General features: G+C 40.1%; 1 protein-coding gene across 1 annotated transcript in view; it reads right to left on the reverse strand.

The window, feature by feature from the left end:
* LOC122806555 (acetylcholine receptor subunit gamma-like) overlaps positions 1-22662 on the reverse strand; it is a 645882-nt gene that overhangs the window by 343209 nt on the left and 280011 nt on the right. Inside the window, exons 4-6 of the mRNA XM_044077085.1 lie at positions 7316-7425; positions 6216-6371; positions 3592-3695 (exon numbers count right to left, since the gene is read on the reverse strand). Coding sequence (XP_043933020.1) covers positions 3592-3695; positions 6216-6371; positions 7316-7425 — 370 coding nt within the window. The remainder of the gene's footprint in view (positions 1-3591; positions 3696-6215; positions 6372-7315; positions 7426-22662) is intronic.

The following is a 22662-nucleotide window of genomic DNA, read 5'->3' on the forward strand; positions in this document are numbered from 1 at the left end:
CAGCAGACTGCATCACACAACGTTTTCTAAGACTTGACACCTGTTTGTTTGATTTATTCAGCCAGGGGAATTTAGATTATTCTGTCTACAATTTTTTGTTAGTTGAACATCCTAAACTGGCGACACTATTTGGTATTCCCAAGGTACATAAAAACAGGAAAGATCCTCCTTTTAGACCTATAGTCTGCCAGTTTTTCAAAGACTGAATCTATTTCCATATGGCTGGACAAACATTTGAATCCCTTTGTGCAAAACTCAAAATTTTATTTGAGAGATTCATGGCATCTTTTAGAATCATTGAGTCAACTAGACAAAGTGGAAATGCCTTTCAAATTTGTATCATTAGATGTTGTATCTCTTTACACATGTATAGATAAAACCATAGGTATAGAATTTTTAAGAGACTATTTAAGTCAACATACTGACTTTAACAATAATCTTGTCAGTACAATTTGTACCTTGATGGAACTTGTATTGGAAAACAATTTCTTCAGGTTTGAAAATACACTTTTTCAGCAAACATCAGGTATTGCAATGGGTTCCAGGGTAGCACCATATTTTGCCAATTTAGTGATGGCAATGTGGGAGATTAGGTTTCTTATCACCCACCCTTTAGCTGAAAACATCTTATTTCATGGGCATTATATAGACAACCTGATTTTTTTATGGAAGGGGGATTTAGAAACCGTTTTGACCTTTGTACAATATTTGAATTGTTCTACTGATTTTTTTTAAATTCACCATGGGAAGTTTTGGTGACAGCATTGACTTTTTGGATTTACATTTGTCTTTCAATTACGATAATTCAAAATTTAAAAGCAGTATTTACAGGAAGTCCACATTTGTTAACCAATATTTACACCATGATAGTTTACATCCAGATTTTATGAAGCGTGGCATTGTTAAGGGACAGTTCTTTAGACTCAGTCGTTTGACAAGTAATGACGAGATTTTCCAGTGGGAAACACGTAAACTCAGTGTTTTTTTTGTACAAAGGGTGTACAATTTAACTTGGTTAAACGGTATCATTAATGAGGTCATTGGTCTTAGATCACATAAAGCCTTTCCTATTCTAAATCAAGCAGATGATCAGTTTCATCACAGACTAGAAATAGTCACAAAAGTAAATGATTATTCTTTGGCCTTTCCTATTCCCATCACTAATGAAATGGCATACATCAAAAACATCATTCTGGATAATTGGAAAGTAGTGTTGGGTAACTCTGAGTTGAGTAGGACTATTGGTGATTTGCCCATTTTTACTTACAAAAGGGTTGTCGATATCAAAACTATTCTAGAGAAGGGTGCATTATGTAAAAACAATGAGGGAGAAACTAGTTTTAATTTTGGCACTTATCCTTGTGGGACATGCAAACAATGTAGATATATTACTGGGACGTCAACAGTAGCATTTAAACATATGAATAAAGTTGTTTCAGGCAAGGGACACTACACATGTAATACAACTAATGTGGTTTATTCAGCTATGTGTAATTCATGTGAACACTTTTATATAAGTAAGACCATTAGAGCGTTGAACAAATGTATATATGAGCACATTTTGGCTATAGGTAAAAAAGACACGTCTAATGCATTGGCAAGACATTCTGTAATATGTCCCAGTTTCAAAAAGTTTTCCTTTTTCATATTAGAACGAGTTAACAATGATATCTTTAGTGGAGATTTCAAAGTTATTTTAGAATGTAAGGAAACTTTATGGAAAATCTTGTTAAATGCAGACCAGCTTCCTGATCTAAACAATATGATAAACAGTAAGTGCTTTTTACAAGCACAAAGGTTATAAAGCAATAATTTTCATTTTACTTGTAATTTTAAAGTAATTTGTAAACTATGACACAAATATGGAAGTGTATATATATATATATTTTTTATTGGCTGTGTGTGGACATTTTTAGTTGAAAGTTGTTTAAAATGGAAAAAAAAATATTAGTGTATTTTCACAGCATGGTACATAAATAATGGCAGAGCTGCAAATATGTGTATTACTTGAGATGACTTTGCCTTGGAGTTTAATAGTGTTCAAACATAACCTAGTGTACAGTTGGTGGTTGAGTATAAAGTTGTCAGAATTTTACAGACTTATTAGTAGCTTTCAAGATGCCTGAGGAGAGCACTAAGGCCCACAAATTCCCACCAGGGAGGTCCAATCAGCCCTTCCATTCCATGTTGAGAGTCAGGTGGTAGGGAGCACGCCAGCTTGCCAATCTTGATATACAGCCTATCCTCTCTCCCTTGAAAGCTCTCCCCAAACCAGCATTCCTCACAGGGGGAGTGTGCCTGTACATGCTGGGTTTCCTTTGGCTTTACTAGTGCTAAGCACCATGACAGTATGGGCTTTGATGAGTTGACTACTTATAATACCATGTGCTCTAGCTAGGTATCACCCTTGTTGTGAGCCAGGGCCACTTCCTCCCCCTGGATTTACAAGTAGGAAATAATTATTCACTCCCATCCTTCCTAGCCAGCTCCTACAAGCATCTGAGAAGTTGGTCAAACTCAAGTCACCAGCAGTATAGCAACATTTTTATCTTTCTATGCCATGGAGTTGGCAAGCTTTAAAGATACTTTGATCGAAATGTTGTTATTGACGGTTTCAGCAGTTAGAATTTTAAAGCTCATCCCCACCAGTGCCCCATTTCCTGTACTATTATACATCGATGTTATGTCAAAGTAGCAATTATAAAGGAGTGCTGCAGATAATACTAACTGTGTACACAGGTGAAATATATAGAATGCATGCCAAATGAAGGTAAGAAGGAAGAGAAAATGTCATATGAATGGAGACATACAATTTGTTTTGAACACAGCTAATGCAGTGGAAAACCATGAATACAGTCTACATTTCAGTCCATCCATTATCTGTAGTCACTTTTACCCAGTTCAATGTCATGGGGGTCAACAATCCATCACCACAAGCAACAGGCATGAGGTAGGATCCAGCACAAAATGGAATGTCAGCCTGTTGTAGGGCACATATGCTTAAACAGTTGCAGTCACACACACACACACACACACACACACACACACACACACACACACACACACACACACACACATACACACACACACACACACACACTCTCACACATACAGAGATATGAGTGTAGTAATTCCAATTACTGTGTCAGCCTAACTGGATTGTGGAAGGAATCTAACACTGCAGTGGGAAATTAATTACAGGAATAAAGGGAAGAACATGTAAACTTCACACAGGTGGAACACTAGTCAAGAAGTGAACTGAATGTCAGAGCATAATAAGGGAGCAATGGTTACTACCATACCACCGTGCGACTTTAACTCTCCAGTATCATTTAACTGTTAAACACAGGTATTTATAAAAAAGATTATAAGATTATTTTTAATGTAGCCATGTCATTTGTTTTGGTAAACTAAAAGAAATTTTAATCATTGTTATAAACACTCCTTATAATAGATATTGCTGCATAACCACATATTTCATCTTGTTCTATTGCCTGTTTTAACCTCCATGTTGAATTTGAGAAAATATTTCCCTTTAAACTGATTTCTGTTGAATACAGAAGGCCTGACTTATTCTCATTGTTTACTCACCAGTGAAAGCTTCAGGATCAATATCCACCCATTCGATTATCCCTTCTGCCTCATCACTCATGGCAAGCTCTAGATTGATCTCATTAGCACTGTATGTCTTTGACCTTTCAAGAGACAAAAAGAGACAAATACAGCTATAGAGCACTGATCAACATGTACAAATACAAGAAAAAAATGTTGGGCCTTGCTACATTATAATCAGCAATACTATGTGAATGAAAACAGACATTCAAGTTTGAAATGGGCTGACAGTGTAGTACAGAAGGTTAAGGCTGGGTATATGTGCTACTAACAAGTGTCACCCTATAGTACTGGCTTTGATATCCCTCAGTCTTCACTGGCATACCTTCAAGACAATTAGCCAGACTAGTGCTCAGTGGCCTAGACCATCCATGTCAAGAGGCTGCTATGCCCAATAATGTTAATAAATGATTATTTCTCCAGAGGCAGATTGTCACTCCATGATTTTTTTCTCTTCTGGGTCAGTTTTTTCATGTCGTGATCATTCTGCCTGAAATTTGCTGATAGTCTTTACTAGTTTTGGCTATGAACATATGAATTCTGCCACATGAAAAATGCGGAAATAGATCTAAAACTGTCCCCTTCCCAGAAAGGTTTCAGCAAAGTGTCACCTTCATAACATCTCCATGTGACTGCTGAGCAAACAGAGGGTATTCTTAACCTGAAATGAACTTCTCCTACCTTATGACCAAGAAATTGTCAGTATTTTATTTATGTTTGAATTACAGGATAATTCAAGTAGAATAAGGAGACAGGGAATAAACCTATAAACAGCACCGGGTGGCAAAGGATGTGGGTCTGCAAGAGAATAGAAGAGCTTCGGAGGAATATGAGAGCTAGAAATACTGGGCTAACCAGTCAGAAAAAAGTTGAAAACTAAGGAGAACAGGAAAATAGGAAAAAACAGGACACATCATGGAGTGGAAAGTGGTATGAAGGACAGAGAGGAGGACATTGGAAGAGGTAATTAGAGGAATACAGGCAAGTGGGGTAACATAAGGAGGACTGCAGAGAGAGAAACAGGCAGACAATGCACTAGCATGAAGCAAGAAAGGAGAAGATGAGCAGGTAGCCAGAAAAGGGATGACAGGGTGAAGAAAGTCAAATTAGAGTGACAAGGCCAGGCAGTAATGATGAGTAATGAAGAGGAGGCACAGCCAGTGATAGGCTGGCAGTAATGTAAGCACATGGGTAAGGGCACTCAGCTAGAAAGGAGGAAGGAGGTCAGACGAAATGGTATTACAGGAAGTCAGGGGCAAATAGGCATAACAATGGAGAAGCAGAGGGGGGGTACTGGAAGAGACATCACTGTAAAGCAAATTAGATAGGGAACAGGTTGGGGAGAAAGAGTTTATTGAAAGACAACATGACCTCAGGCCTAATGTTCTCAAGGGTGGGCCAAGCAACAGCCATACTAGTCACAAAATAAGACGGCTGCCCACATATAATTTTTTTAAGCAGGAACACATACCCTGGTGGAAAGGACAAGGTGTGGAGAGAATGAAGGAAATTGTGTTTGGTAGCAGGACAGCCTAGAAACATCTCAGCCTTTACATAACATTACAAACAGGCTATCTAATCCAGAGGAATGGCAGATGTTTACAGAACTGTTCTACAGGGGAGTCATTAGTGATCAGTCTCCATGCTGGATAGCTCCTGAGTGGGAATCACTGCACACATCAGCATAATATTCAAAAGGGTGTCCCACAGCTAGACAATAAAGTTGTGTGAGGTGCTCATCGTAATATTTAATGTATGATTTAACAATAATCTATGGTTAATATAATCAGTCTATTGTTATTATCTTTTGATCTATGATCTCCACTCCTTATATAATAAATTTATATTGTATTTAGTCAGTCACTCTGCATATGTCATTTATCTATTACTTTTATTACCTCAAGCCTAGTATGAAATTCTCTTTATATATAATGTCTGCATATACTGCATTTTGTCATTCACTCAAACCTAAAGTTGTTTTGTTTTATTCTGGGGCATGCAGAGGGCTTTGCCCTTGCACCACTTTATGTACTATAATCATTTCCAAGGTTGCTGTACCTTGGGGAGAGATGATTTCCCTCATACATGCCTATGTCATTCAAAGGGGCAACTTTGAACAAGTGCGCTTTTTGTACACATGTCCATCAGTCTGCTGTCCTTATAAACTTGCCCATCGATGAAGACTCGTTGTGTCCCCCTTCTCATGACTTGTAAGCTGATATAATACGATGTACTGCTAAAATGATTTCAGCCTTGCAGATCTGTGTCTATGGTGCATTCCTTGCACAGCTTTGATAGCCAGTTTATATGAGTGCAAAGTACTCCATTAAATATGTTCACTAGTGTGTGAGGTGAGAAAAGGACAGAGGAATTTTTATCATAGCAAACAACAAACAAATTACATCCTCCTAAAATAAATGAATAGTATTAAAGATCTTAATCTGCCTTTTTCCTTTTACTGTTTCCCTTCCCTTTCCATTCATTTATGCTCTTCGTGATTTGTCTGTTCATTGTATGATTGCAGCTGAATTGAAAGCAGCTGGTACGAACAACTTAAAAGTCATACATGCATTACTGAATTGCTACAGAGATGTTTGTCTTACCTGAAAATCAAGGAGCAGTTCTGCCAGTCAAAGGGGAAATATGTCACTTCTATGGGGCAGGCACTCTTGAATATGGCAGGGGGTAACCAATACATATAGCCACTGTTGTACACTAACACGTTTGCATAGTAAGCAACTTCAAAGTTTCCGTCAATGCTAAAGAAATTGAGATTGCACAAAATTAATAATGTATCACAACATCTATTTAGCGAAAGAGTAACCAAGATCACACAAACAAAACATATAGACAGTGACATCAAATAGTGAGTTAGATGTATGAGGTTTGCTCTTTGCTATTTGGTACCTTTTAAGCATATATATAGATATGTATCTGAAGTCATCATCTGTTACATTACCTTTGAAAATAAAAAGAGAAGCTTACTACTTGATTCCATTAATAAATGTATATTGGCTTCTTTGCCATACACATTTACAATAATGCAATAACATTTTCAAGAAACAGCTTCATCAGGTGAGCTACTCACTCAATAACCTTTAGAGCAGTTGCTATCAAAAACTGGTGTGTTATCCAACTGATGCTGTGTAACCATCAAAGTCATTCTCAAGAATCTCGGTCATCCTGATTTATTCCTTCTTTGCTGCACAACCCTCAATGCCTCCCTTCCTCGAAGATGTCTAGACTTGTGTTATCCACCATTCTTTCTGTTTAATACTCACAGCTGTTCTCTCAGCCTTCTCCTTCTACACTACTTACTCCTTCTCATGCTGTGTAACTATTAATGCTTTTGTGTTTATTCACCTGTTACCCCCTACCCATGTTGTGTAACTCTCACTGACACTCAGTCTGAGTTGTTTAACCCACAAATTCAGCTATCCCTCAAGACCCTACCCAGTCCTGTGCTACATAAATATGTTATCTGCTTTTATTTTATGGTTTCCATTAAGAAGACTCTAGAAACAAGCAGTGGTTTTTTGTAACTCTAATTGTCTCTGACAACAAGTACACTCTCCTGATGAGACATACTTAATAACAAAAAATAAAAAAAATGCTGAAGAAATAAAGAAGGATTTTAAGCTCTGTGAGGCTCTGGTGGAACACTAAGACCATAAAAGTCATTAGAATAAGTCATTCTACTCACTTGTTCTCAAGCACAATATCCGGAATCCAGACCATGTCATGGGGGACACGAAGCACGGTAATGTTGCCAAATTTGTATGGGTCCCAAGCTAAACGAGTATCATCCCACGTCTGTAATGACAAAAGTGACAATACAAAGCAAAACAAATTTATTGAAAACATTATTTGTATAGTCATTTCTTTTATAGTTCATTTTGTTTGTTTTTACAGATTTTTCCCAACCAATTTGGCATCTAATTTTCAGAGATTACTGTACTGAGAAACTGGAAGGGTCAGCTTATAGTATAAACACACTGTCATAGTCAAGTGCTATTTATCAAAGGGAATGAACTTCAAGGGTAAAAACCTACTAATGAAGTAAAAGAGCTATGACTGATTACATCCTATAGGTGTGGGTTTGGTTCCCCTTATCTCCACGTGCATAGACTGTAACACTGCTGAAAAAGTCATTTATCCATCCTAGGCTCACAATCTTTCTCTTAAGAGACACAGCAATACCTTAAGAACTGAAAAAAAAAAACAAAGGCATTCATAAACATCGCTGCTTTGTTAGTAGTGCTTATTAACTCTCCAGTTGACTTTATAAGTAAAGATGGCACCTGTAGGTGAGTAATTAAGTGAGTGAGGATTCCATCTAGTATGTACACTTGGTGATGACTGGGGAGTGTTGGACATTGTGGATGTCAACATGTGAATGCATATACTACATTTAAGGACTTCACCTAGTAATCACTATTTGCAACATCTTTGAAAAGGGTGAATAATCAGAAAAAAAATTGCAGCTTCAGCAATGTAATGATGTTGTTTTCCATTTATAACCAAGTCCTAGTCTCATCAGCAGCCATCATCTATTTTTGTCTAAAAGTCACTTAAATTAATAGCATCTGATATGTAATTAATGGTGCAGATAGGCATATGTCTGTGTGAGGGAGAAGCACAAAGTTAGCAAGGTTCCTGTACTTTTCCAGCAGTTACATAGATGGGGGAGATATGAGTGACTGGACAAATTAGGTAGGCTATAACCGTGGAGTCTCTCTTGCTGGTGTCATCTTCTGCACTGCATGCAACACTATATTGTTACCTTTCCATTTCTTTTATGAACAAACAACAGAGTACAAGGGATTAGTTGAGATAGAATCACTTTAGTTAGCAGATCTAAGAGACTGTCTTTTTGATGCCCTCACTGTGGGAAGAATAATGATGCCTTGTTGAGAACAAGAACACGTCTCCATCTACATACTTAATTGAATAAACTACTTGACTCTATTCTTCGCACAGGGAAGGCATTGGAAAGATAGTCTCCTAGGTCAGCTAGCTAAAGTGATTTTATCTGAATGAATCCTTTGCACTCTGTTTTTTGTTAGTCCTGTTACCCTTTGGGTCTCAGGAGGGATACCAGATCTGACTGGAGCTTTCTGGATTACCTCTGTATTCTTTTATGAACAGTGAGCAAAAACTGCTATCTTGAAAGTATAGCAGCCTCGTTATCTATGTTTCCTTCTCAAATGATACCTAAATCTGTTGGTTTAGAAAATGGATGGTGCTTTATTATAGTTGCCAATTTTGGAACACAGCTGTGTAAACCTCTCAGTGAGATTCAATAAACCTGAAAGCTGCATGCGTTTAAATGTTTACTGGCTCCTGACTATGATGAACTTCAAAATCTGGGTTGAAAAATGGCTGTATTGTAGGTCAGATAACATTATGTGCCTGAAATGAAAGACCAGGCTGCAGCAGTAAAAGCAGATTAAAGTATGTAACTGCATTACAGTACTGAGCTTAATAAAGTGATTCTACCATAATATGCTAAACTGCATTAAAATGTGGTCTGAAAATAAAGTGGCATATTATGCAATACTTTGTACAAAGCCATATTGCAGTTCTAATGACCACACAAAAGGAATAAAATGGGTCTATGACTATTTCAACTTGTCTTCATGGGATGGTATTGCCACTCATCTCTGGCATCACATTTTGATATCATACAGTGTACAGGTCATCACATCCCCATGGCACCTGCAGATTCTGACCCCTCTTGTTACTGGCACCTGGTTATCTGATACCAACAATGCAAAGCCTCTCTTTTCTTGCATCACTATCTTCTGCTCCCCATCTTCTTTCTCAAGACTCTTTATATTGCATAATAATATTTTATGCATAAAATTAGCAGTTGTTATGTTCGTTCTCCTTTTTTCTGTTTCTGCCAGTTGTCTGCATTACTAGCCCTTTATTCTGCTTCTGTGACACCCTCTCCTTCATTTTAATTTAAATCTATGATCTTGGATATGTAGTTTTCCAGTGCAGCTTTAGGCATTGCTGTCCCTTCTGAGTTACGAAAAGGCCTGTCCAGACAGATGATCTCTGTGTCAGATGTTCACAGATCCTCCTGTCATTCCAAAGCCTGTCTCCCTTTCATTGCACCACAATAAGTCACTGTAGTCCTAAAGCCTCTCTTTCTTCAGTATGCATGCTGCCAGCATAAGTTGCACTTCTGAGAATGCTACCTCTAATACCCCTATCCTGGAATCTTTCTGCCACTTCCCTCTCTCTCTTTGCTGTCATCTCAACTATTTTCCCCAAGCAAGGCACTGATGAGTATATATACACCCCCCATTTCCTTCATGACTATTGTGGGTACCTCCTGTCATGTCTTACAGATTTCACCTGGTTTGCCTTGTCCTTGCCAAGCCTATTAATCTCTTGGATGACTGATTTTCCAGTCACCAAGCCCCACTCCTCTATTTCTATAGTAGCTCTCATCTCTTCACTTCCTACACTATAGCACTATCCTCCCTATATGTGACCTTTCTCCCTCCAGCTGCACCACCCAGCCCTCTTGACTGTCTTTGCTGGTTGCCTGTCACCCAAGAGCTGCACCTGATACCTTTACCATTGCTCTTGTACTTTCCCCAGAAGGGATTGCACTTCTAACTCCTTCTCCCTTTGCTTCCCTGAGATCCCTCTTCCTCCTGTTACCCTTCCCTCATTTCTCATCTCTCTCTCCACCGATCACCTGTTAATCTTTCTTCTCCTCTGCACCTACAGTGGGCACCACTCTCATGTCTCTTTCTCCCTATAGCATCCCTTGCCCTGATTCCTGTCTGATTTTCTTACCTGTCTCTTACCTGTTTCTCCTAGCCTTATTCCTTCCTCCCTTCCTTTCTTTCTCTTTCTGTGTCAGGCCTGCCTTCCCCTATTGAGTCTGCACCTTTTGTGTATTACATCTGGCCCCCTTTCTGACTGCCTTGTATCATTTCCACACCTGCTGTGCTCATACCATTCTCATGACCTGCCTTACATCCCACCACTCTGCCTACCTCCTATATGCCCCACTTCCCTGTCTTCCACACATCCATCAACTAAACTGCTACTCCACACCAACTGCACTGGACCTACATCCCTGAATTCACATTCCCAGGGCCCTTTCTGCTGCTTTGTTTATAGCATATTTTGCATTTGTAATATAATTTGCTATCCCTTAACTATGTTTTCAGGCAGATGTTCCTGATGCAAGCAGCAGAGTTGCTTGGAACCTTAAAGATATTTAGCTTCTTAAGCAATAAACTCTACTTCATAGAATCTTATAATGCAATGTATCTTATAATGCACCCTTTGCACTGCATTCTACCTCAGCTTGTAATGTGTATTTGGCACCACATTCTTACCTTAAAGTAACTGTGAGCCTCAGACCAAGCAGCTGGTAAGCATTGACAACAAGGCAGGTATGGGAGGATAATTAAGTTTAAGCTCAAGTTTATTTAATTGTTTGAACTGAAGTAGTATAGAAGCAAAGTAAATGTGAACAGTAAGAACAGGCAGTTCTAACAGACAGTAAAAGCAAAAATAAACAAAACAAATCAGTAGTAAAAACACTTACCAAGCTGTACAAGGAGAAGCTCACGGTCAATTGCCTATCATGTGCCAGGATTCGCCACATCACACATGCAGTCAGGTTTTTGCACCCAAAATAAACATACGATGCAGTCATTGTCCACGTGGGTGTAAATCACTTGAGATTTACATCCATGAACTATACGAACAGAGACATAATGGAGATCTTGGACTATGCATCTGAGGCAGGTGTGAACCTAGCTTTGAGCAGTATTGTGCCATCACCTGTCTGAGGCAGGTGTGAACCTAGCTTTAAGCAGTATTGTACCATCACCTGTCTGAGGCAGGTGTGAACCTAGCTTTGAGCAGTATTGTGCCATCACCTGTCTGAGGCAGGTGTGAACCTAGCTTTGAGCAGTATCATACCATCACCTGTCTGAGGCAGGTGTGAACCTAGCTTTGAGCAGTATTGTACCATCACCTGTCTGAGGCAGGTGTGAACCTAGCTTTGAGCAGTATTGTGCCATCACCTGTCTGAGGCAGGTGTGAACCTAGCTTTGAGCAGTATCATACCATCACCTGTCTGAGGCAGGTGTGAACCTAGCTTTGAGCAGTATTGTGCCATCACCTGTCTGAGGCAGGTGTGAACCTAGCTTTGAGCAGTATTGTACCATCACCTGTCTGAGGCAGGTGTGAACCTAGCTTTGAGCAGTATCGTACCATCGCCTGTCTGAGGCAGGTGTGAACCTAGCTTTGAGCAGTATTGTGCCATCACCTGTCTGAGGCAGGTGTGAACCTAGCTTTGAGCAGTATTGTACCATCGCCTGTCTGAGGCAGGTGTGAACCTAGCTTTGAGCAGTATTGTACCATCACCTGTCTGAGGCAGGTGTGAACCTAGCTTTGAGCAGTATCGTGCCATCACCTGTCTGAGGCAGGTGTGAACCTAGCTTTGAGCAGTATTGTGCCATCACCTGTCTGAGGCAGGTGTGAACCTAGCTTTGAGCAGTATTGTGCCATCACCTGTCTGAGGCAGGTGTGAACCTAGCTTTGAGCAGTATTGTACCATCGCCTGTCTGAGGCAGGTGTGAACCTAGCTTTGAGCAGTATTGTACCATCACCTGTCTGAGGCAGGTGTGAACCTAGCTTTGAGCAGTATCGTACCATCGCCTGTCTGAGGCAGGTGTGAACCTAGCTTTGAGAAGTATCGTACCATCACCTGTCTGAGGCAGGTGTGAACCTAGCTTTGAGCAGTACTGTAGCATCACCAAGAATGATGCCACAATATGAATAAAAGATAACTGGCTTCAACAATTGGCTTAGTTTCTGGTGCAATTCAAAGGGGTTATGATATATATCAGCCTGGGAAGAGATGGTAGACAATCCTAACTATTTTGCCAGGGATGACCTGCACCTCCCTCCCCAGTCCTTCAGTATATTGGCCAAAATCTTGTCCACTCCCTTAAAGCCTTTTTTAGTCAATGTCAGTCAGTAAAGTTTCCAGCATAACTAAACATAATCTGGGCAGCCTTATGTTATTGCTGCTGAACACTAGCAACCTAAACAAAAAACTCAATACCCAGCAGGCCTGTTTCATTTCCAGGGAAAGCACTCCATTAGTGCAGAGCTTCAGTGCCTATCACTAATACAGGCCCACCATATTAGATGAATGTGCTAAAGGTAGAGGTATCTCTGTATTCTTAAAAAATCTCACATCTAGACTCATTAGATAATAACCTGGAACTCCTCCATGTCCAACTTACTATCAACAAAACCCCTTATCACATCAAAGAACAATTACAGGACATCTTCTGTGCCCCCCCTTGATCCATTCCTCCTACTTAATCAGTATGGAGTCCCTATATATTAAGTCAAACACTGTTCTCCCAGGAGATTTCAACTATCCCTCCATAAACCAGGAGAATTATAAATCATCAAATATGTATGCTCAGGGATTTCTGGATTTCATCAATACAAACTCTCTGGACCAGTTAGTCTGCACCTCAACCAGTGGTGATACAATTCTGGACTTGGTTTCTAACAATATGGAGCAGCTGTGCTTCCCATCAATTGTAACTTTCTCCCATGGTCAGATCAGAATACAAGTCAGTCACATTCATAGTAAGACCGAAGCCTGAAGCATCTTCCAGTACCTGAGTATGCAGAGACTTTGCAAAGGCTAATTTATTAAGACTAAGTGATGACTTGGTTAAATTCAAAAGCCCCCTCCATCTCGGTAACTCCATTGCTTATGTAGAATCCTTTACTGCCACATTTTATGCACATGTAAATAGCTGCATAGACACATCTGTCTCCCTCAGACATCACTATAATGCCAAGTCCAAACATAAACCCCTGTGATGGAACCTCAATATAAACATGTCTTATAAAAATAAATAAATAAATAATTGCAGCAAAAATAAATCTAAAACTGAAGAAGCCAAAAACACTCTTGCTAAACTAAACAAGAAACCCTGGATCCTGATCAAATCCACCAAAGTCAGATATGAAGTAAAAAAGCCATCCAGGTGAAAGATAACCACAAAGGCTTCTTTAGCTGTGTTAGAAACCTCAGAAATAATGCCCAGCACTGAGCAGAGTTAATAGTAAATTATATAACTTACTCAGACTCAAGAGGACACAGCCAATCTACAGGCCAACAAATTCACTCTAACTTCATCACCCTGTCCCGTACTATGTTCTGAGGTCAAATACCCACATCTACACCCACCTTAAATCTCCCAAGAACAAGTTCTCAAGGCACTATCTAGGAACAAGAACTCAGTATGTGTGTGGGTAAGAATAACATACCAGGCTACCTATTAATTAACCTGAAACATGACTTGTCAGATCACCTATAGAAACTATTCATTATCAGCCTCAAAATAGAATTTGTGACAGATAAATGGAGGACAGTTACAGAAAGGTGAGGTATAACAGGCCTGGGTAATAATAGACCCACAAGCCTGACCAGTTTCATCTGTAAAGCTATGTAAAGGATCATTATAGAGCTAATAAACAGGTCTATAGGTAACCTACAGACTGTCAATCCAGTCCAGTTCAGATCTGACAAGGGCAGGTCCTGTCTACATCACCTGGTTAATTTCTTTGAAGAAATCACGAAGGCAGTGGCTTAAGGCAAATTAGTGTACACTGTACATCTGGACCTTGCGAAATCATTCAAGACCATTCCGCATTTAGACATCTTAGATAAACTCAGCCAGCTAAATGTTAACTCCTATGGACTTACTGCATAGCAAACTGTCTCTCAGTTAGAACCCAGGAAGAAAGCACTGGCGGCTTTACTTTCTGCAAAAGACCTGTAACTAAGGGATTGCCTCAGAGTTCAATCTTTGAATCATTCTTCTTTGGCATATATTTCTCAGAGGTCAAACCTAATGTTAAGGGTTTGTGGATGACCAATTTTGTGGATAACTGCAAACTTAATGCTATTATAAACTCCCCAGAGGCAACAGGTTTTTACAAGAGGGCCTGTTTCAAACAAGTAGTTGATGTTAAAGCCATTGACTAAAAGTAAATGCCGAGAAATGTATAATCATAACCTTCAGGAAGCATGGCTCCCTTGCAACTACTGTATTGATAATACCCCTCTGAAAATTAATTCCCTAGTCAGAGATCTAGGAACCTATGTCGACAATGAGCTGTCCTTCAATCACCATATATCCACTGTTGTAAGAATGTTCTTTCTCTTCACACAGTTTATTTCTAAAGGTATGGTATCCTAATCTGGGGAAGTGCTTCTTCTAATACTTTTAAATGTAAAGTATTTTGTGTTTTTCTGCTGTTAGTCTCCATTCTGTTAGTGTAGGTCTTGTTTCAACTGATGTTCCTTCTCACCCCTTACACACACACACACGCACACACATACACACACACACACACACATATATATATATATATATATATATATATATATATATATATATGTGGGTTTACCTGACAATATTAAAAGACTAGATGATCGAAGACCACATCATCGAGATGAAATGAATGAAAACCCATTACAGCAAAAGACCGGATCAACGAAGATCTTCCCAGGGTAGGTTGAGGATGGTGCGGTTTAGGTTTTGTGAGTTTTTTAATAAGTGATTACTTATCCTGGGAAGATCATCATTGATCTGGTGCTTCGCTGAAATGGGTTCTCTACTCCAGTGTGTGTTTCATTGAAGTTTGGGCAAGTGTTTACTTGCCCTGGAGAAAAATTAACCATTCGGGTATTTCGTTTTCACTATTTTCATCTCGTGAAAATGAAATTCGATGACATGGGCATTCAAGCATTAGAATTAGATCCATATATATATATATATATATATATATATACATATATATATATATATATATATATGAAATATATATATATATATATATATATATATATATATATAAAACTTTACTCTAGGTCTCCTTCATGTCTTCAGCTTGTGTTTTCTTTTTTTACTAGTAATACCTAGTAGCTGTTGAGACCATTGTTGGTATTAATTGTCTATTGTTATATACACCAAATGATTTTAAGAAATATATGGCTTGTAGCCACAAAAAACCTAACTCTGATTCACACCTAAAGTTTGTGTATTGTTTGGGGGCAACCCAGCTGGAGGAGGATTGCTTGATCTGCACAGCCTTTGGTCACCAAGCTGTGATTGAATGATGTAATAAGCTCATTCTTAAGGGTCTCATACCTTCTGAATCTTCTAAATTTGCATCTGGAGCTTCCCCATCCAGTGAAAAGTCCTCAGATAAACATAAGGAAGATAAGAAGAAAAGACCTAAAGAGAAGGACAGAGAGTCAAGGATGCAATCTCCTCACTGCTCTTCTTTGTCATTTTTATTTTCAGTTCCAACTACCAAGATTTCCAAGCCTTCAGATCCTACAGATGCTCCAGATCCAATCCTGGTATGGTGCAAGACTCCTTCCTTGCCAGAGCTGAGGTTTTCCCTGGATCCAGTCTCTCCTAGGTTGCAGTCATCTTTTCTTTTGGAGAGACTCTTACAGAGGAATTTGAGGCCAGCTCTGTTTCACATTGGACCCATGAGCTTTGGACTCTTTCCCTTGCCCATGGCTGCTCCTACTCTGATTCCACCTCCAGGTTTGGGGATGCGAGTTCTTCTGGGTTGTCCATGTCAGATCCAAAGTAGTGGTCATCCTCAACTCCAGCATCATTTCTGACCCAACCAACTGCAATTTCATCAGAGCTGGATGGATCTTGGAGCCAAAGCTTTGTTGTCAGGTTTGGGGGTAAGAATTTAACTCCAAAGCTGTTGGAGCCTTGATGTTAGATAGCTCAGCTCTGGCTTTGGTTTCATTGATGAGTCAAGGTGGTGCTCTTGGTCATACTGGTGTAGCATCTTTGGGTCCTACTGAGGTAGCCTTGGATTCCCCCTTGGCATCTGCCTTTGAGATAGTGGAGAAGTTCTCACCAAGGCTGAAGAACAGACATCTCTATCCCTCTTGTCTCCACCCACTCTGCAACTGATAACCATGGGTCCTGATCCTGCATATTCTATCCCATCAGGACAGCTTCATACTAGCTTTGAGATAGTCCTCATTCAGGACACCCTTCAGACTTCTGAGTCCTATCTAGAAGTTCCACCTGTAAAGGCTCCTCGGAAGCAAAAGTGTATGAGGCGACACACTGGCTTACCCCAAGAACCTCTGACAGAAGGCACAGATTTCAGTGAAGAGGAGGGATCCCCCAGATCACTTCTTGAAGACGTCTCATTTGGGGAGATCTTTCAGCTTCTCAAACAGAAAGGAGGTTGGGCTTCTTAAGCCCCTCCTCAGAAGGAATCCATTTTTCTTGTGGCTTTTGATTCCAACTCAGTTACTTCATGGATAGCTCCCCTGGATGATGAGATGGTTGATTTAATCTCTCACCGGGCATGGAAGGAAAGAGATGTCACAGCTCTGATTTCCAGAAAACCAGGTAAATATCTTTTTGCCCGTAAAGTCTACTTTCACTGGAGCAAAGGTCTGACAGAGGACAGCAAGCTACTAGCAGCAGCCACTAAAAAAGAGCCCATAGAAGAGACCTCATCTTTCCATCATTCTAACAGAGAATCCATGGCTTTGGACAGGTTTGGGAAGTGAGTTTACATTTTAGCTACCTTTACGTTAAGGTAGCTGAATTATTTGGAACACATGATTAGGTTTCAGGGAGACTTGATAAAGGAGCTCTTCAAGTATCTTTCTGGGTCCATGTCTGCAGAAGAAGAAAACCAGTGCATTTGCAGCTGGCCACATTTCAGTCCCCTGTTGAAAGCCCCAATGTGAATAACATCCAATGTAATGGATGGTGTTTTTTGAGCCACAGGAACAGATATTACTGTAAGGAAGCATACCTAGATGCATTTGTGTTATATTGTGGAGCCTTTTAAGACATATTTTATTGAAACCCCATTTGATGGGTCAACTTTGTTCAGCTCTAAGGTCAAAGGCACTCTATCTAGGAGTGAAAAAGATGTGAAATTTCTTTCTGCAGTAGGCATACAGTTTTCTACCTCCCAGTGGACCTTCTCTAAAAAACAAAAAGGGGATAAAAGGCTGTGGTTTCAGAAATCCCAAGGGTTTTCTCAGGATTCCTTTGGAGATAGATCCCCAGGGACAGAGAAGGGTATTCTAACTGTAGATGTCACCATCATGGCAGAGGAGGCCCATAGAATCCAGGTGTCAGGGATTCATTTTCCAAGAAGCCATTTCAGTGTTCCTGAATGCTTGATTGACTGCTGCACTCTGGAGGCACTGGGAGGCACTAGACTGTGCACACAGAACTCTGGACATCCATCACCAAAAATGTCTGAGTTTGGACAATTATCACCAGAGGCTATTGCATTCTCTTTCTTTATCCACCTCCACTACAAAGGAAACTCCCCGATGTATCACCTTTCTTGAAGAAAAGCAGAAGTATTAGAAATAAAAAAGTTGCTAGACAAGCGAGTCATCCAAGAAGTCCCAACAGACCAGCAAGGTTTCAGAACTTATTCCAGATATTTTAGTGCCAAAAAAGAACAGGTACCAAAGGCCAATTTTCAACATTAGCCACTTAAATCAATACATCAAGCACACAAAGTTCTGGATGGTCAAGTAACAGTCTGTCCTCTCCTTCTGAGGAAGGATGATTGGATGTGGTTTACAGACCTTCAGGATGCATACTACCATGTCAAAATGGACAGATGCTCATTTTCAGTTCAGAGTCCTGCCCTTTGGCCTCACCACAGCCTCCCAGCTGTTCACCAATGCATGGTAGTGGTTGCAGATCATATCTGACTGCAAGGGTTCTGGGTGTTGCCCTATTTTTATGACTGGCTCCTTACCTCTTCTACTAAGTCTCTGCTAATCTGGGCCAGAAATTAATTTCTTCAGCTGTGCTCCAACCTATGATTTACAGTAAACCAGGAGAATTTTTCCTAGTACAGGATCTGAAGTTCATAGGAGCACACTTGGACACAGCCATTCAAACTGCAAGGTTACCAGAAGCAGAGAACAGACTGTTAGTCACTCTTAAGAAATAAGGCCCTACAACTCCTTTCCCATCACATACTGCCTGCCAGACTGGTTCTTCAATTTCTAGGACTGATGACAGCCTCCATTGCTTTGGACACCTTGGCAAGCTATTTTATAAGAGTGCTGTAGTGGACACTAGCAGTCCAGTGGCTCATCAGTTTCCAGCCCATGACCTTTCCAGTCCATTCAACAAAAATCTGCAGACACCATGCAACTTAGTGGAGTCAGTCTCAAGAACTTATTTAGGAGTGCTCCTTTGTTCCCTCCTCTTCCAAAATTGCAGTGACCATGGACACTTCTCAACTAGAGAGGAGTGGGAGACATTACATGGGGTCCTCATCATAAGCTAATTTTCACATCAATGTCTTGGAGATTAGGGCAGTCCTTCTAAAGTTGCAGGCTTTTCAGAATGTCCTTCCTGTAGGGATGATTTCTATCCAACATGTCAGTAGTCTGGTGTATTAACAAAAAAAAGCATGCTGCTACTCACTGTATCAAGAATCGATGAAAATGTGGCAATAAGTGACATCTTCCAACCACTTTCTGATAGTAATATACATACCAGGAAAGACCAATGTTCTGCTGGACAGACTGAGCAGATCTACTCTGCCACCTCATGAGTGGTCTCTCAGTCTAATAGTGGTGATACAAATCTTTCTTCGCTGTGGCCAACCCTGCTGATATCGTTTTGCTTCTCCTGCCAATTCTAAATGCAGCATGTTCTTTGCTCTGATCCCCCCAAACGGGGAATCCCAGAGAGATGTTCTGAAACATGATTGGCCCTCCAGTTTCCTATATGCCTTTCCTCCAACTCCCCTAATTCTGAAATTTCTGCAGAAGGCATTACAATGGAAGATGAAAGTAGTCCTCATTGTCCCTTTCTGGCTTTGACAGGTGTAATTTCTCTTTCTTTGGCCTCATCTGGTACATTCCCCTTGGGTGCTGGATCTGAATCCACATCTCCTGTTTCAACCATCCAAAATGTCTCATCTGGATATTCAAGTCCTAAAGCTAACAATAGGGTTTCTCCACTTATATTGATGGCTAGTCAGGCCAGGCATTCCTACCAAGTGGTCCATATTCTTACTTCTCAGAAACCATCCGCTAAGAAAGTTTGCAAATGTAACTGGAAAAGATTGCCCATTTGGACTTCACAGAGAAATTTAGATCCTTTTTCAGCCCCTATATCAGCACTGTTAGATTTCCTTGCTTCCATTTTCCATAACAGAGCTAGTTATTCAACTATCCAGGTTTATCTAGTGGTAATCTCAAAGTTCCACACTGGAGAGAATCACACTTCCTTAGCCTCACTCAAGTTGTGTAAAGCTTTTCTGAAAGGTACCTTTCTTCTTAGACCTCCACTCAAGCATCCTACCCCTCCTTGGGACATGACTGGCTTGCTACAAGACTTGACCCAAGCCCCCTTTGAACCTGCTAATAAGGTGGATTTAAAATGTCTGACTTTGAAAACCTCTTTCCTGGTAGTAATTACTTCAGCTGGAAGGGTGTCAGAGCTCCAAGCCCTATCTTGTCAACCTACACATATTATCTTCCACAAGGACAGGATTTATTTGTGCACAAGCCCTTCCTTTTTGCCTGAAGTAGCTACATAGACTTCACACAATCAGAGTATTAATCAACCAGTCTTCTCTCCAAATGCTTTGAATAAGGGAGAATATATACTCCATTTACTGTGTGTCCACAGACAATTACATTTCTGCCCTCATCGAACCAAACCCTTTCAGGAAGTCAGACCAATTGTTTGTTGCTTTTTATAAAGCTAATATGGGTCAAGGAGTGTCAGAGGTTACATTAGCTAGATGGCTGAACAGCTGTATCTCCCATGTATATAAGCAAAATGGTTTGGTTGTACCTGTGACACCCCTGCACTGGCCCAGTAATCAAGGAGCCCCAATCTTCACCACTGGCAACAGTGAGGGACGTTCACACTGGGAGGATGACAAGTACACACACAGTAAAGTGCAATTACTGGCAACAGTGAGGGATGTACACACTGGAAGGATGACAAGTACACACACAGTAAAGTGCAATTTCTCTTAAGAGCACACAAAGATTACAGTCGGTCTGGGGCTGATTTCTCCCTCTTTCACCAGATCGTCAATAAGACTCCCCACTGGCACAGCTATAGGGTTGAAATCTCAGCTGAGTGGTCAAGCCAAAACTTCCAGCACCCTCTCTGTTCAACCAGTGCTTCATGTCCCTGCCCAAGTAGCTGACATGCGCGCACACACACACACACACACACACACACACACACACACACACACACACAGACACATGGGAAAGGCTGACACAGGTTTACTAGCTATGCTCCCTTCTGCCCGGACTATAAGGTAGTTATCACTGCCACCAACCATCTCTTTATCAGCTACCATACGGCCCTTACAAAGGTGTCAAATCCTACTGTGTAACATTACTAATAATCCAAATGGTAGCTTTGACCAAGCACCAGGCTATTTAGGAGTGGCCTATACAGTGTCACCAAATACATATGCAAGTATGCTAAGAGCTTAAATATCTCAAAACAAACCAGCCACAATTAAAAGGTTTAGATATATTTAATAATAAATAATAAAAGAATAAGACAATACTCAGTAAACCAACACAGTAACTTCAGAGTTCAAAATCACACAAAATATGTTAAAACAACATTGCAGGACAGTCTCAAACAAATACAGAAAACATCCAAACTAATCTTTACTATATTCCTATACATACCTCTTAACTGTACATATTTTTGCAAAATGTCCAGATTTTTGACTCATATTTATGGTCCATTTTTTATAAAATTTCGATTTCTGGCAAATTAGTGGCAAATCATTAAAGACTGAAGTTAGAAAATAATGGCAGACATTTGAGGTTTAGACTTCATACCCTTCAGAAAATTCAGGCTAATGCAAAACCTGTTACTGAGTCAACTTTCTAAGTTTGTAAGAGCAATATTTAAAAATTGTCCGTAATTTTGGGCCTTTGTCCCACTTTTATTTATGGATTTGTCCATATTTGTTGCTCTAAGTGGTTGAGAGGTATGTTCCTATCTATATCTAAGAGAGATGCAATGGCCTGAATCTTACTTACAGACAAGTGCAGAAGTTGATGATATGTGGATGTTTCCAGGTCAAAGACAAAGTACAAAATGACTAGTCTCTCTCTCAGAGAGTTCTTAAATTAATATCACATTTTACTACTGGGTTAGCTTGGGTGACATCACTCTTTGTCATCTGACTTCAGTTCCCAGGCTAAACAGAAACTTAACAGGATTTAACATCTCTGTGTGAGAAATATATATCTCTCAGATCTTTGCAGTTCCTAGAAGACACAGAACAATAAAACACTTACAAAACAATTCAGAAGGCACCCTAGTTCAAGACATCCTATCTCCTTGCTACATTGAAACTAACTTTTATAGCACAATTGTAAAGCACTTAATTTCAACTTATTTTCTTGAATTTTTGTAAGTTAATCTTATATGTTCCAGCAGAGTATGCTGTGGTTACATTCTTGAAGCTCAGTACATAACATACAGTTCTGTATAAATCATATCAATATTCACAAATGACATATAATTATTTACAAAATTCCAGATAGCTGGGCTGGCAGTGTGGCAATACCTAAACCACCAAAGGCACATTAGCAAGATCTGTTTCCACTTCTAAAGCCTTCTTTTCTAGGGCCATGACTGATGACATTTGCGCTGCCATGCCCTGGCCTAGCAATCAAGTTGCCTCAATCCTCACCAGTAACACCAGAAAGGGCATCTCATATATGAGGAAAGGATAACAAATACACAGAGTAAAGTGCAATTTCCCTTAAGAGCACACAGAGATCACAGTCAGTCCAGGGATGGTCGCTCCCTTGCTCTCCAGGTCCCCAATAAGACTCCCCACTGGCACAGCTATAGGGTCCAGATCTCAGCCTAGCTGGGCAAGCTAAAATCTCCAGCACCCTATAGCTGCCAGTGGGGAGTCTTATTGGGG

The sequence above is a fragment of the Protopterus annectens genome, chromosome 7.part0, assembly GCF_019279795.1.
Source record: "Protopterus annectens isolate FY-2018-M chromosome 7.part0, PAN1.0, whole genome shotgun sequence".
NCBI lineage: Eukaryota > Metazoa > Chordata > Ceratodontiformes > Protopteridae > Protopterus > Protopterus annectens.